General features: G+C 43.8%; 1 protein-coding gene across 3 annotated transcripts in view; it reads right to left on the bottom strand.

The window, feature by feature from the left end:
* The window catches only part of nckap1 (NCK-associated protein 1), a 55,218-nt gene that overhangs the window by 16,531 nt on the left and 25,594 nt on the right, over window positions 1–13,093 (bottom strand). The window contains exons 1-12 of one of the 3 annotated variants that reach the window (XM_079249394.1): window positions 10,640–10,717; window positions 10,408–10,500; window positions 10,265–10,321; window positions 8,333–8,475; window positions 7,919–8,009; window positions 4,213–4,350; window positions 4,079–4,127; window positions 3,238–3,394; window positions 3,075–3,131; window positions 2,597–2,693; window positions 601–707; window positions 385–517 (exon numbers count right to left, since the gene is read on the bottom strand). In XM_079249394.1, coding sequence (XP_079105520.1) covers window positions 385–517; window positions 601–707; window positions 2,597–2,693; window positions 3,075–3,131; window positions 3,238–3,394; window positions 4,079–4,127; window positions 4,213–4,350; window positions 7,919–8,009; window positions 8,333–8,475; window positions 10,265–10,321; window positions 10,408–10,419 — 1,041 coding nt within the window. In that variant the 5' untranslated portion in view covers window positions 10,420–10,500; window positions 10,640–10,717. Of the gene's footprint in view, window positions 1–384; window positions 518–600; window positions 708–2,596; window positions 2,694–3,074; window positions 3,132–3,237; window positions 3,395–4,078; window positions 4,128–4,212; window positions 4,351–7,918; window positions 8,010–8,332; window positions 8,476–10,264; window positions 10,322–10,407; window positions 10,501–10,639; window positions 10,718–13,093 lie in introns of those variants that run through there. The other 2 variants (XM_079249392.1, XM_079249393.1) reach the window with 2 other exon arrangements.

Here is a 13,093-nt window from a genome sequence, read left to right as displayed (position 1 = left end):
AAAAGATGCGACTGTTTTCAGCTTCAGCCATTTTGGGTTCAGCTTTCAGAAAGCGGCTTCTTTCTGGCGCAGAAACGTTGCCTCCATGTGGATAAAATATCTAAATAATTTAAAAAAAACCCCGAAGCGCATCCACCTGAAGTCCATGTGGACACGAGGAGACGTGAGACATGAAGACAGGAGGAAGAAGGGCAGAAATTCAGAAAAGATGAAAGTGAAAACAGCGTTTTTATTATTAACACATGAAGTAAATGAACCAAAAGTTGAAATGAAATGGTAGAAATTCCAGCAGACTCAGCACTATAAAGTGTTTTGTTTCCATCTGGAAGTATTTAAACGCGACACACCGTTATGGATCTGAGCTCATGCTGGTTTACATCGTACCTGCACCATCTCATTCAGAACCACAGCATCGAAACCAGACAGGTACTGGACGTAGTACCGCTGCATCACGGGTCCGTACTTCCTCACATGAGCTCTCAGCTCCTCCATGTAGAAGATCAGCTCTGCTATATGTCTGGAAAAACATAATGGCCGCGTCACGCTGCATGGAAGTTCTGCATGTACAGGTCTGTGTGCAGCGGTGCATCTGCAACTTACTTGTCTATGAAATCGTCTGTGCTCTTCTTCTGGATGTTGTCGGCATGGCGAAGCAGCCAGATGATCTCGTCGCGGGTGAAGGACAGCGCCATGAACACAAACAACGCCTGGAGGATCAGAGGAGCAGAAAAAGATTAATTATACGGAGCAGCGGCAGACTCACCTTCTCAGGAAAACCAATATTTTATATGTTCATAAACACACAGCAATATATTTCTCATTCATATTTATGAGGCTTGTTGTTTGGTCAGAGGGTGATGCGTCTGCGTGGCATCACTCTAATATTCCATTATTAAATATCAGGTTCCGGATTTAGCTCCACGAGAGCCGGACTCAGCGCGTCGCACATAAAGTTACTTTTAAAGCTTCATGCTGATATTTATCTTTACAGTTTTAAAGCAAGTTCTTCTTATTTCCAAGTTTTCACCGTGTTAAAACAAAGGAAGGCTTCCTACTTTGTTCTCAGTTTCTTTTGGAATTAATTATTAATGATAATAAGACAATATTACTTTGGGTGTAACTTATTTATTCTGCCTCCAAAATGACAAACCCAGAATTCTCTCATCACAAGACGACATGTGTAATGTAATGTATGTAAAACCCTGGAGTCTACGGAGAGCTGAGCCGTGACCACAGACATGTCGGAATCAACATGCGTCTAAGTTCACCTGGAACACATGTACCATATTTTCGCGACCATAAGGTGCACTTAAGTCTTCTATTTTCTCCTAAATAGAGACAGCGCCTTATGAGTTCCAGAATCTGTAAATGTTGTGTGACTTTGATGACTGACTGCGAGCATTTCCGACACACTGCTTATGTAGATAAACGGCAGACGTAACAGAGGGCAGCATGAGAACGTTAAAGGGGGAAGTGTGGGCGTGAAAGAAGACGTGAAAGGTCCTCAGTAGGTATTTAGTGCCGGTATGTGCGTGATGCAGAACATCGGTTTGGCTGATGACTCCTTATTAAAATGGCTCCTGCGAAGAGACACGCTTACGAAGAACAGTCCAAACTGCGAACTATCAGCTACGAGGACGAACATGGGAATCGAGCCGCCAAGAGAATTCAAGATCAATGAATCCGTGGTTCGCAAGCGGGAGAACGAGCTTCACCACGTCAAGAACACGAAGCTGAGTTTCTATGGAAGAGGTGGGCCGGACTGGAAGATCGACTTGAGCCGATTTGGGCTGAACGAAGGAAGTCCAACATCGGTATAAACACGACGCCCAAAGCTGCGAACGCCGTGGGAGCGATGGATGACAGATGGCGAACACAGTTTTACTCAGAGTTACGCCACAACTTGTGATCGGACTGCGGACGCTTGGGCTGTTGCAGAAGCCGACAGCATTTATGATGAGCCGCACGGCAACGAGCCTGACTGACAGCGAGGAGCGGGAACCCGGCGTGTTCGATGGAGATCTAACCCAGCTGTTCACTTCGGAAACAGAAGATGAGGACTTTAATGGATTTGTGAATGAAGATTGATCAGAAAACAACATGAAAACATTGATAAATTCTTCAATAAAGAACAACTAAACTCAGTTTTTCTTCCGCTGCCTTTTTAAAAATGCAAACAAGTATGTTTTGAGCTGAAGCACCGGTATGTTTCGTCACGCCAACGCCCTAAAATCAGTGTTAAATACAGAAACAGCCCCGTAACTGAGACTGCGCCTTTCATCACGGTGCGCCTTATGGTCGTGAAAATACGGTTTTCTCCTCCTAAAAGCAGAAGATAGCAGCTCGCTTCATGCAGGAATGACTTCCATGCGTGTCCAACGTGACGTACGTCTCCCTCCTCGCCGTATGAGTCTCCAGTCAGACTAAAGCTGCTTCGTCACATTTCTGACTTTTCTGACACACAAGTGTTTTTGTTGAGATGGAAGATGTGTTCTATGTTAGTTTCCCCAAAGTTACTGAACTAAAAAGCAAGCATTTAAATGTCCGTCCAGCTGCTCTGTTCTAAACAGCATTTCTGAGGTGGATTCTTCGTTACCTTTGGACCCAGAAGCCCAGGCTGGTCGGCTAAGACGGTTGCCAGCTCCTTCAGGGCCGATCGGAGGAACTTCCGCCTCTCTCTGTGCATGGTGCCTCTGAAGAGATTCAGACAGGAGAAGAGGGAGCCAGCAACGTGATTAAACGCTATTTTGACACTTTCAGGACAATCCCAAAGAGGACACAAAAGTAAGCAGGAGACAGCAGAAGAATGAGAGCGAAGATGAAAGGCGAAGGCGGTATAAGCAGTCAGGATGAAAGCCAGATGAGACAAAGAGGGGAGGAGAAGACGGGGGATGTTGTGGTGAGAGACTCCGACAAAAGGAGTCACATTTAAAAAGAAGTGATAATAAATTAATAATGCAGAATACATGAAGAAGAAACATCTTAAACTGTGACCTGTTTTTGTTTGAGTCCGAAAAAGTAAAAAGGATGAAAATTTCAGATAAAAACATTGAATAGAATATATTTGTACGCACGCGTGAGACAGAGCCTGCTCTTTACACTCCCTGATGTCATTGATGCGTTTGTTGTACCTGGAAAACACAGGAAAGAAACGTGTCAAACGAGCTGAAATACCCATCAGACCGCTTCACATTTACCCAATAAGACAGGAAGCGAGGTGAGGACGGCGGTCCGTACCCTCTGATGTTGACGAAGAGGTCCTCGGCAGCCTTGTGGATGTGGAAGACTTCGTCCCTGAACAGGCAGAGGCAGGTGGAGCTCTGCAGAGCCAACTTCCACAGAGACAGCGCTGCTGCATCGCTGTTCAGCACTGCGTGGCACAGGATGAAGCCGACTGCAGGAGGAAACGCTCAGATTCAGCACCACACCAAGGACAAGTCTGCAGGATGGAGAAAGAGCTTTTCCCCCATCCTGGTCCTCCAGTACCACCGCCCTGCACGCCATCAGGCCAGCTCCCTCATGCACGTCTCTTTCATGTCGCCACTAAGTCAGCTCATCCACCAGTGGGCGGGGCTGAGGTCACTTCCACTCCGACGCCGCGATAAAGTCGTTTACAACCATCTAAATACACCAGGAGAAAAACTTCTTCTTCCTCAGGTGTTTTTTCTCTGGCGGTTTCTGTCTGTTCCTCTTCTTCTTCACTGGTTCTTTGCTTTCTCTGCTACACAACTCAACACTGCCCCCCCCTCAGAAGACGTTTAATTTCTTCATATTTCTGAAGATTAATCGTCTGCAGCGGAAACTCCGCCCCTTTTATATGAGCACGCTCTGATCGAATATCTGACGGAATATCTGGGCTGGATTACAAAGATGACAATCAGTTTGATTGATCTGCTTATCCAGATTCGTTTGTTAATCCTGCTTCGTCGTGCAGGATCCCTTTTTCCAAGCGAAATACAGAAGATATTTTTGTTTTTTACGTCATTCAGGACGACGTGAACCACAGGAGCGATGGGAAGGAGCGTCTAAGTTTTGCTGCTCATCACAGAGATAAAGGTTTAGTTCTGACTCTACTTACACACAATCCACTTCTCCATGGTGTCCAGCGACAGGTACTCACACGGCATCTGAGGAGACAGTTTTACCACAGATGTTATGGCGACCTCCTACAACCAGCATGCGACATGTAGGAACGGTGATGGCGGTACAAACCGTGTCTGACTGAGCAGGATTCAGCATGGTGGAGGGAGCGGAGATGAGCGAGAGCAGCTGGGCGTTCCTCCACTGGTCCGCAGACAGATTCCTCCTGGGATAAACCATCTGAAGGCTGATCAGCGCGTCCGAGAGGGACTGCAGGAGAAGAAAGAAGAGCGGAAACAGCTGGAGGCTAACTGCTTTTCAGACAGAATCCCGACGACGACAAATTGTCACCACGACGTCACAACTTCTACCCAAACTAAGAGACTCCAGAAACAAGCCAGCAGGGTTGTACAGGGGCTCTGTGGACTTCCAGAAGGACTTCCTGAAGTTCTTTGAATGTTTCAGCTGCTTTGTTCAGTTCTCTGTCCAGATGATCCCACCCTGCTTCAGTTACACAAAGATCTGGAATCTACAGGGATTTATCCCTCCATCAGAGCTGCTGGTGTCATGTGATTTTCCTCAGCTTCTCTTCGCCGTTTCCCCTCCTAAAGGCTCATTTCTGCTCCGCTACGTAGGCAAACGGGGACAACTGCTTCAACCGCCTCATAACACCAACACCTGCTCGGATCTCAACTCCAGGTTTCTTCTTCTGTGATCTTCTGTGAGTGTTTATCCATCTGTTAACACCACCTTTCATCAGCTGCAGGGATGAGCGGCCATTTAGTTTATCTGCGTGTTTTCTCATTGAGATTTTGGGTCTGGAAATGAGTTTTGTTTGTTTACTTTCATGCAGGGGTTAGTAAGAAATTTCTGTGTTGGGTCAGTTTGTTGTTCTGGCCTTGGTTCACCCCGATGATCTCCCTTCACTGGTTAACTCATTGATCTGCTTATTGTAAATAACATATTGATCACCAGAGAGTTGTTTGACCCTGCTTTAACGGCCGTGTTACGTCTTGTCTAAGGTTAGGAAAGCTAATGAATATGGATTAGGGCTGGGCGAGATGACCTTTTAGTAATATCCCGATATTTTTATGGCATGTCACGATATACGATATATATCTCGATATTTACCTCAGCCTTGAATGAATGCTTTGGTGCATACAATCACATCAGTAAGATGATTTTGTGTCTCCATTAAAACGTAATTGTTCATACTGCATTAAGATATGCTGATTTTAAACATTCATGCCAAAAGGATGAAATTGTAACAAAGCAAACTGATCAAAACTGTATTTATTGAACAGTTAAAGCAGTGGCAGAAACATGTCATTTTAAAACAAAATAAAGTGACTTTGCATGATGTAATAAATGCAACGTATGAAAATAGGTGCTCTAGGGGGGACTTTTCAAATGATGAAATAAATTTGTGGTACTACTAACTTTTTTGGCTACACTTTTGCAACATACTTTTCATACGACAGTTGTTTAGTCAACATCTTCTCTCCGGTATCCAAACCACCGCCAGATGATGGATCCTGTACTATTTTTCTTCTATTCTTTTTTTTTTTGCCACTGAAACGGGCTATCCCTTTGAAAAATGATTTTGAATACCATTAAAACCACATAAATCAGCTTTGTCCTCCTTTATTAAATATTATATTATCAAATTTAACCAAAGGATTGTTATGTTTTGTGGAATAGCTAGCTGCATGTTCAACCCTCCTCCTTTTTCTGGGCTTGGGACTGCCACAGTGACCCAAAAATACACTTTGACTGAGATACGTTTATGTTTTTTATTTGTGTAGTTTTATTACTTTTAGTTAAGTCTTTTTTTTATTTTTTTAGTTTTAGCTTGCTTTGGGATGAACTATTATAAGGCTTTGCTTTATGGATACGTTTTTGACTTGTCGTGTATTTTTTTTAATCGCAGAGTTTAGCGTAGAAATCAGTCTTATAATCCAGGCAGAATGTCCTCGTATCGTCTCCAATAAACGGCTTCAGCCAGTTTTTAATTCAGGGTTTGATTCCCACTCCTTTCTGTACTTTCTAGAGACATGACGAGCCAGATAAATATGCTTGTGTCACACACAGTGGATGAGGTGAGTAAGTGACAGAGGCTGTGAATGTAATCAAATAGAATGAATTATTTTTGCGTGACGTGAAAAACTTTGTAATTTACGTCCCACTCTGTAATCCAGAGCGGGATCAGTGGCGGATTTGGCTGTTCATTGTGACTGTAGGTGGAGTCGTGCAGGTGTCCTCTCTGCTCCTCTGACTGGCTGCAGCTGCAGCCGGAGCGACTGAGTGCTTTAGGACGGGGAGAGACTCTCCTTCTGACAATAACTTTACAATATGCGCTTTAAAGTCAGTCGCCAAAACACCAGGAAAGTCTCCAATAACTCCTGTAAAAGTCGCTAGATTTGTCGCTTTTCACAAGAAGTCGCCAGATTTAGCGAGAAAGTGTCTCCACGCTGCCTCTCATGACGTAGCACGTAGCTCACGTTATGTACGTAACGAGGTGCGCTTGCTTTAACTCTCTGTGCAAAGCGGTGCAGAGTGGAGGAGGAGGGAGGAAACCCCGCCCACAGCTAAAAACACCTGCGTGACAACAGGATACTCCAATATGACGAATAAAGGCATTTTCTATATCGCACAGGGGACTAGCAACGATATCTCCAGTATATTAGATATATCACCCAGCCCTAATATGGATGCTAAATTTTTCGGACTTTATTTCTATGCGTAAGTCATCCATAAGGCGAGCTGTGTTACTGGGAGCACGCTAAGACACAAGTAACGAAAACAAATCAGTGAGTTTGGTTGAACTTCTAAAGATATTTTCTGATCAGTCTGTCAGAAATCTTCTGTATCGGAATCGAACAGCTGGATAATTTTGCCATCAAGCATAGTGGGTTCTCTCTTGTCGCCGTCGGAGTCTCGTTGCTGGGCGGCTTTTCAGCAATGAGACCGGCTTCTGCGAAAGCTCGAACAGCCAAATGGGGTGACGTTAGTCACGGAATCCACAATCCATTCACATGTGGTGGCGTAACTCGCCCGACGCCGCCTCCCGGTCTTCGTAAAGGTGTGTTGCCGTCTCTCATCTATCGCTCCCATGACGGTGGTAACTTGACTTTCGTTTTTTTTTTTGACCTGCTGCTTCATATTTGCTTTGTTATCGTTATTTACAAATAGGCAGAATGACGTCACAATGCATTACCTTCTATTACTGTTTGTGTTCCTGCATTATCATGACATCACAATCAGGCTGTGATGTCATGATGATGTCATCTGTTGTTGGGTTCTGGACCAGTTGATGGAGTAGGGGCCGCTGGCCGGGTCCTGGTTCACTGGGAAGTTGTTGGTTCGCAACTTGACGTTAAACGGCCATCAGTTCTTTTATTAACTCTCTCGGAAGGATGGAAAGCTCAGAATTCATTCGCTTCACTTGATTTTTCACTGTAGATGTTGGAACTCAGAGCACACACAGCGCACTGGGTTTAAAGGCCCATCATCAGTTTTCAGGAAAATAAAAGGCTTTCTACGGCGCGGAACATCCGGCAGCTGTTAGAGGCCTCAGTCAGAAAATTTCAGTGGTGTGACTTTAAAATTGGTCATTTGTAAGGTTGAAATGTTTAATTCTATTCAACGCTTTAACAAACAAACAAGCTCTTGTGAAACCTGTCAGACACCAGGGTTGGATTAAAAATGAATAAAAAAGAAAAACTTTGGAAGACCTTCAGGAATACTGGAGAACTACTGAACGACAAACTACAAAACTTTCAGTGCAGAAAAAGTCTAATATCCAACATGAACTACAATAAACCGATAGTTCTCCTACCTTTCCATGTGGAACAAACTCCTCCATCATTTTCTTCAGAGGGTTCTCGTAATCCACGATCATCTGGCCCAACCGTGGATATTCCCTGTCACTGAAACCAACACGACACCACGGTTACGGTTAACAGAGAAGGTTCGACTTGTCCGGTAAAAGACGGATAGAAGTTGGGTTTCAGTCCATCTGCGTACTGATTGGAAAACAGATTCTCTCAAGGATCAGATTTTCCAGATGGAAAACTTCCAAATATTAACTTCATGTATTAAGATTAGTTTATTAACACACAGCTGTGTAAAGATTATATAATATTCTTCTATGTTTACTTTGCATTTACTAAACATTGCGTCACTGCGGCGATTAGTTGTAAATATTTTGTGTAGACGACGAAGCACTGCGCTGGTCGTGGTGGTTTCACACCTGGCTCCGTGTGTCATCTCATGGGCGTAGTTGTACAGTCCGATGATCGCTTTCCTCTCTTCGATGCGAGACAGGATGATCATCAGCGTAGTGTAGGTCACCACCAGGTCCAGGTAATTCTTGGTCAGGTCAAAGTTCACCGTCTGGCAGCAACCAGAGACATTTTTAGAAACCAAACTATTGGAGAAGACTGCATGTTTACATGCTGACATGTAAACATGTCCGATAAAGAGAAGACTGCATGTTTACATGCTGACATGTAAACATGTCCGATAAAGAGAAGACTGCATGTTTACATGCTGACATGTAAACATGTCCGATAAAGAGAAGACTGCATGTTTACATGCTGACATGTAAACATGTCCGATAAAGAGAAGACTGCATGTTTACATGTTCACATGTAAACATGTCCGATAAAGAGAAGACTGCATGTTTACATGCTGACATGTAAACATGTCCGATAAAGAGAAGACTGCATGTTTACATGCTGACATGTAAACATGTCCGATAAAGAGAAGACTGCATGTTTACATGCTGACATGTAAACATGTCCGATAAAGAGAAGACTGCATGTTTACATGCTGACATGTAAACATGTCCGATAAAGAGAAGACTGCATGTTTACATGCTGACATGTAAACATGTCCGATAAAGAGAAGACTGCATGTTTACATGCTGACATGTAAACATGTCCGATAAAGAGAAGACTGCATGTTTACATGCTGACATGTAAACATGTCCGATAAAGAGAAGACTGCATGTTTACATGCTGACATGTAAACATGTCCGATAAAGAGAAGACTGCATGTTTACATGCTGACATGTAAACATGTCCGATAAAGAGAAGACTGCATGTTTACATGCTGACATGTAAACATGTCCGATAAAGAGAAGACTGCATGTTTACATGCTGACATGTAAACATGTCCGATAAAGAGAAGACTGCATGTTTACATGCTGACATGTAAACATGTCCGATAAAGAGAAGACTGCATGTTTACATGCTGACATGTAAACATGTCCGATAAAGAGAAGACTGCATGTTTACATGCTGACATGTTGACATGTAAACATGTCTGATAAAGAGAAGACTGCATGTTTACATGTTGACATGTTGACATGTAAACATGTCTGATAAAGAGAAGACTGCATGTTTACATGCTGACATGTAAACATGTCCGATAAAGAGAAGACTGCATGTTTACATGCTGACATGTTGACATGTAAACATGTCTGATAAAGAGAAGACTGCATGTTTACATGCTGACATGTTGACATGTAAACATGTCTGATAAAGAGAAGACTGCATGTTTACATGCTGACATGTTGACATGTAAACATGTCTGATAAAGAGAAGACTGCATGTTTACATGCTGACATGTTGACATGTAAACATGTCTGATAAAGAGAAGACTGCATGTTTACATGCTGACATGTTGACATGTAAACATGTCTGATAAAGAGAAGACTGCATGTTTACATGCTGACATGTAAACATGTCTGATAAAGAGAAGACTGCATGTTTACATGTTGACATGTTGACATGTAAACATGTCTGATAAAGAGAAGACTGCATGTTTACATGCTGACATGTTGACATGTAAACATGTCTGATAAAGAGAAGACTGCATGTTTACATGCTGACATGTAAACATGTCTGATAAAGAGAAGACTGCATGTTTACATGTTGACATGTTGACATGTAAACATGTCTGATAAAGAGAAGACTGCATGTTTACATGCTGACATGTTGACATGTAAACATGTCTGATAAAGAGAAGACTGCATGTTTACATGCTGACATGTAAACATGTCTGATAAAGAGAAGACTGCATGTTTACATGCTGACATGTTGACATGTAAACATGTCTGATAAAGAGAAGACTGCATGTTTACATGCAGCGGTGTGACAGAAACAGCTGTATTACTTACAATGTCGAAGAAGACCTGGCAGGCGTCGATAGTGTTCAGCAGCTCACACACATGGTCCTGTTAAACATGTACACAACCATTACAGCCTTCAACATGAAACCCGCCACTGAAAACGGTGTTTGCGTGATTTTTTTCTACTCCACCTTGAATTCCATGACATCTACGAAGGTAAAGTAGTAAAGAGCCAAGTTCTTCAGGATCTCTGACTTCTCCTTCTGAAGCTGAGCCAGCTGTTGCTGTAAAAACGAGGGCAGAGTTACAGTCCAGTCATGACGTCTCTCTGATTCTGGCTTTATGGATCTGATTTATCTACTGAAAGGGACTTTTTTGTAACATTCTCTGTTTACTGCATTTCTATATGTGTGTTATCCTGACCTCTGCTGCTAATCTGACACACTCCTGAGCAAAGTTTGGATTTGTTTACAGATACGATGGGGAAACGCTAAGACCGTCTGCCATCTTGCAACTATGAAACTACAGCTGGCAGTAAGGGACAAATCGCACCGATGCCTTGAAAGGCAGCATGACTGTGTGGCTAGCCTTCCCCAGTGGAAGGAGCTCAGGAACACAGAACCTGTCCTGGTGAAATTTTTTCCACTGGGGTTGGTTAGGCAGCTTAGCTTAGCGGCAGATCCTGCTGAAATACAGCAGCTTCGTTGGCGGAGATGACTTGCTGAAGCTTTTTGATCCACTCCGGCTACCGTTGTTCCAACAGATGTTGGCTGGAATATAACACACGGTTTCAACATTAGATGGCACTAAGTCCCTTTTACTTTCTTTCTGGTGTTTATAAAACTTGTATAAACCCTGGACGGGTTCGACTGAGACAGAGGAATATATGTATTCTTATTCCAAGCCTTCTTCTATAAGATTCTAATTAAACAGTTTGTCCCGAGGCTCCGGCAGAGATTATCAAAACTTCCTTCACTTTAATTAAAGGATCTCTTCTATTTGACTAACTGGAGTGAAATCTGATACATCGCTGCTAAATAATTCAACAATTCTGCTGCTACAAAAACTCTTTCTGTTAATAAGGAAATGAGAAAATCCTGGACAAGATGTTTCTTTGTAATAATTCCGACATCTAATGGGACACACACCACACAGGAAATATTTATGGATTAAATTTCTTTTTTGTTTCCCCACAGTTTTGAAGTTTACTTTTTATGGAGGTGTGCATCTTGGGCATGTTTCTAAAAGCACAAAAATTTAATTTGGCCATATTGATGGATTAACTGTATTTTATAGACAAAAAAACAAAAAGGGTAGAACAGAAAAAGGGAAAATTTCTGTGGTTTTCCAGATCTGACTGATGAAGATTTAATTGTCATCAAAATACAAATAATTCAGCTTAAAAAGATTGTCATATCAAAGAGAAGCAGTAAGTACACATGTGAATATCTGAATTCACATGTTAGAAATGACTAAAGCAGCTTGTAAACCAGACCCGTCTCTAACCAAGAGAACCGGAGCCTGAACCAGACCCGTCTCTAACCCAGAGAACCGGATGCTGAACCCGACCGTCTCTAACCCAGAGAACCGGAGCCTGAACCAGACCCGTCTCTAACCCAGAGAACCGGAGCCTGAACCAGACCCGTCTCTAACCCAGAGAACCGGAGCCTGAACCAGACCCGTCTCTAACCCAGAGAACCGGAGCCTGAACCAGACCCGTCTCTAAGGCAGAGAACCGGAGCCTGAACCAGACCCGTCTCTAACCCAGAGAACCGGAGCCTGAACCAGACCCGTCTCTAACCCAGAGAACCGGAGCCTGAACCAGACCCGTCTCTAAGGCAGAGAACCGGAGCCTGAACCAGACCCGTCTCTAAGGCAGAGAACCGGAGCCTGAACCAGACCCGTCTCTAAGGCAGAGAACCGGAGCCTGAACCAGACCCGTCTCTAACCCAGAGAACCGGAGCCTGAACCAGACCCGTCTCTAACCCAGAGAACCGGAGCCTGAACCAGACCCGTCTCTAACCCAGAGAACCGGAGCCTGAACCAGACCGTCTCTAACCCAGAGAACCGGAGCCTGAACCAGACCCGTCTCTAACCCAGAGAACCGGAGCCTGAACCAGACCCGGGTCCTAAAAAGCCTAGTTTCTGCCAACAGGTGAGAATCAGATAAAAAGCCCACTTATGCTGGATTCAGAGGATGGAGAAGCATATAGCGGTAAAAGTGAAATCAGCACTGCTACTAGTGTATTGTGAACGTTTGAGACGGACATATGTATTTATGTATGTAAGGGAGCAGAACCAGACCTTTACGGCAACGTTGTTGCCATAAAGTACCTGAGAGACCTAGTTTCAGTCAGACCGTGACAGATGCTTCAGCTACGTAATGATGCAGCGTAATAGCGCAGCGTAATAGCACGGCGTAATAGCGCAGCGTAATAGCGCAGCATAATGGCATGTGGCGTAATAGCACGTGGCGTAATAGCACGGCGTAATAGCATGGCGTAATAGCGCAGCATAATGGCATGTGGCGTAATAGCACGTGGCGTAATAGCACGGTGTAATAGCACAGCGTAATAGCACGTGGCGTAATAGTGCGGCGTAATAGCGCAGTGTAATGGCATGTGGCGTAATAGCACGTGGCGTAATAGCGCGGCGTAATAGTACGGCGTAATAGTACGGCGTTATAGTACGGTGTAATAGCACGGCGTAATAGCATGACGTAATAGCACGGCGTAATAGCATGTGGCGTAACAGCACGGCGTAATAGCATGTGCCGTAATAGCATGACGTAATAGCACAGCGTAATAGCACGTGACATCACAGCGCGGCGCAATAGAAGCGCGATGCCTTCCTTAAAGTAAAATCAAAACAACTCGT

The sequence above is a fragment of the Telmatherina bonti genome (genome assembly GCF_933228915.1).
Source record: "Telmatherina bonti genome assembly, chromosome: 11".
NCBI lineage: Eukaryota > Metazoa > Chordata > Actinopteri > Atheriniformes > Telmatherinidae > Telmatherina > Telmatherina bonti.
Note: the sequence above shows the minus strand (reverse complement) of the source record. Positions and strands in the feature narration are given on the sequence as shown.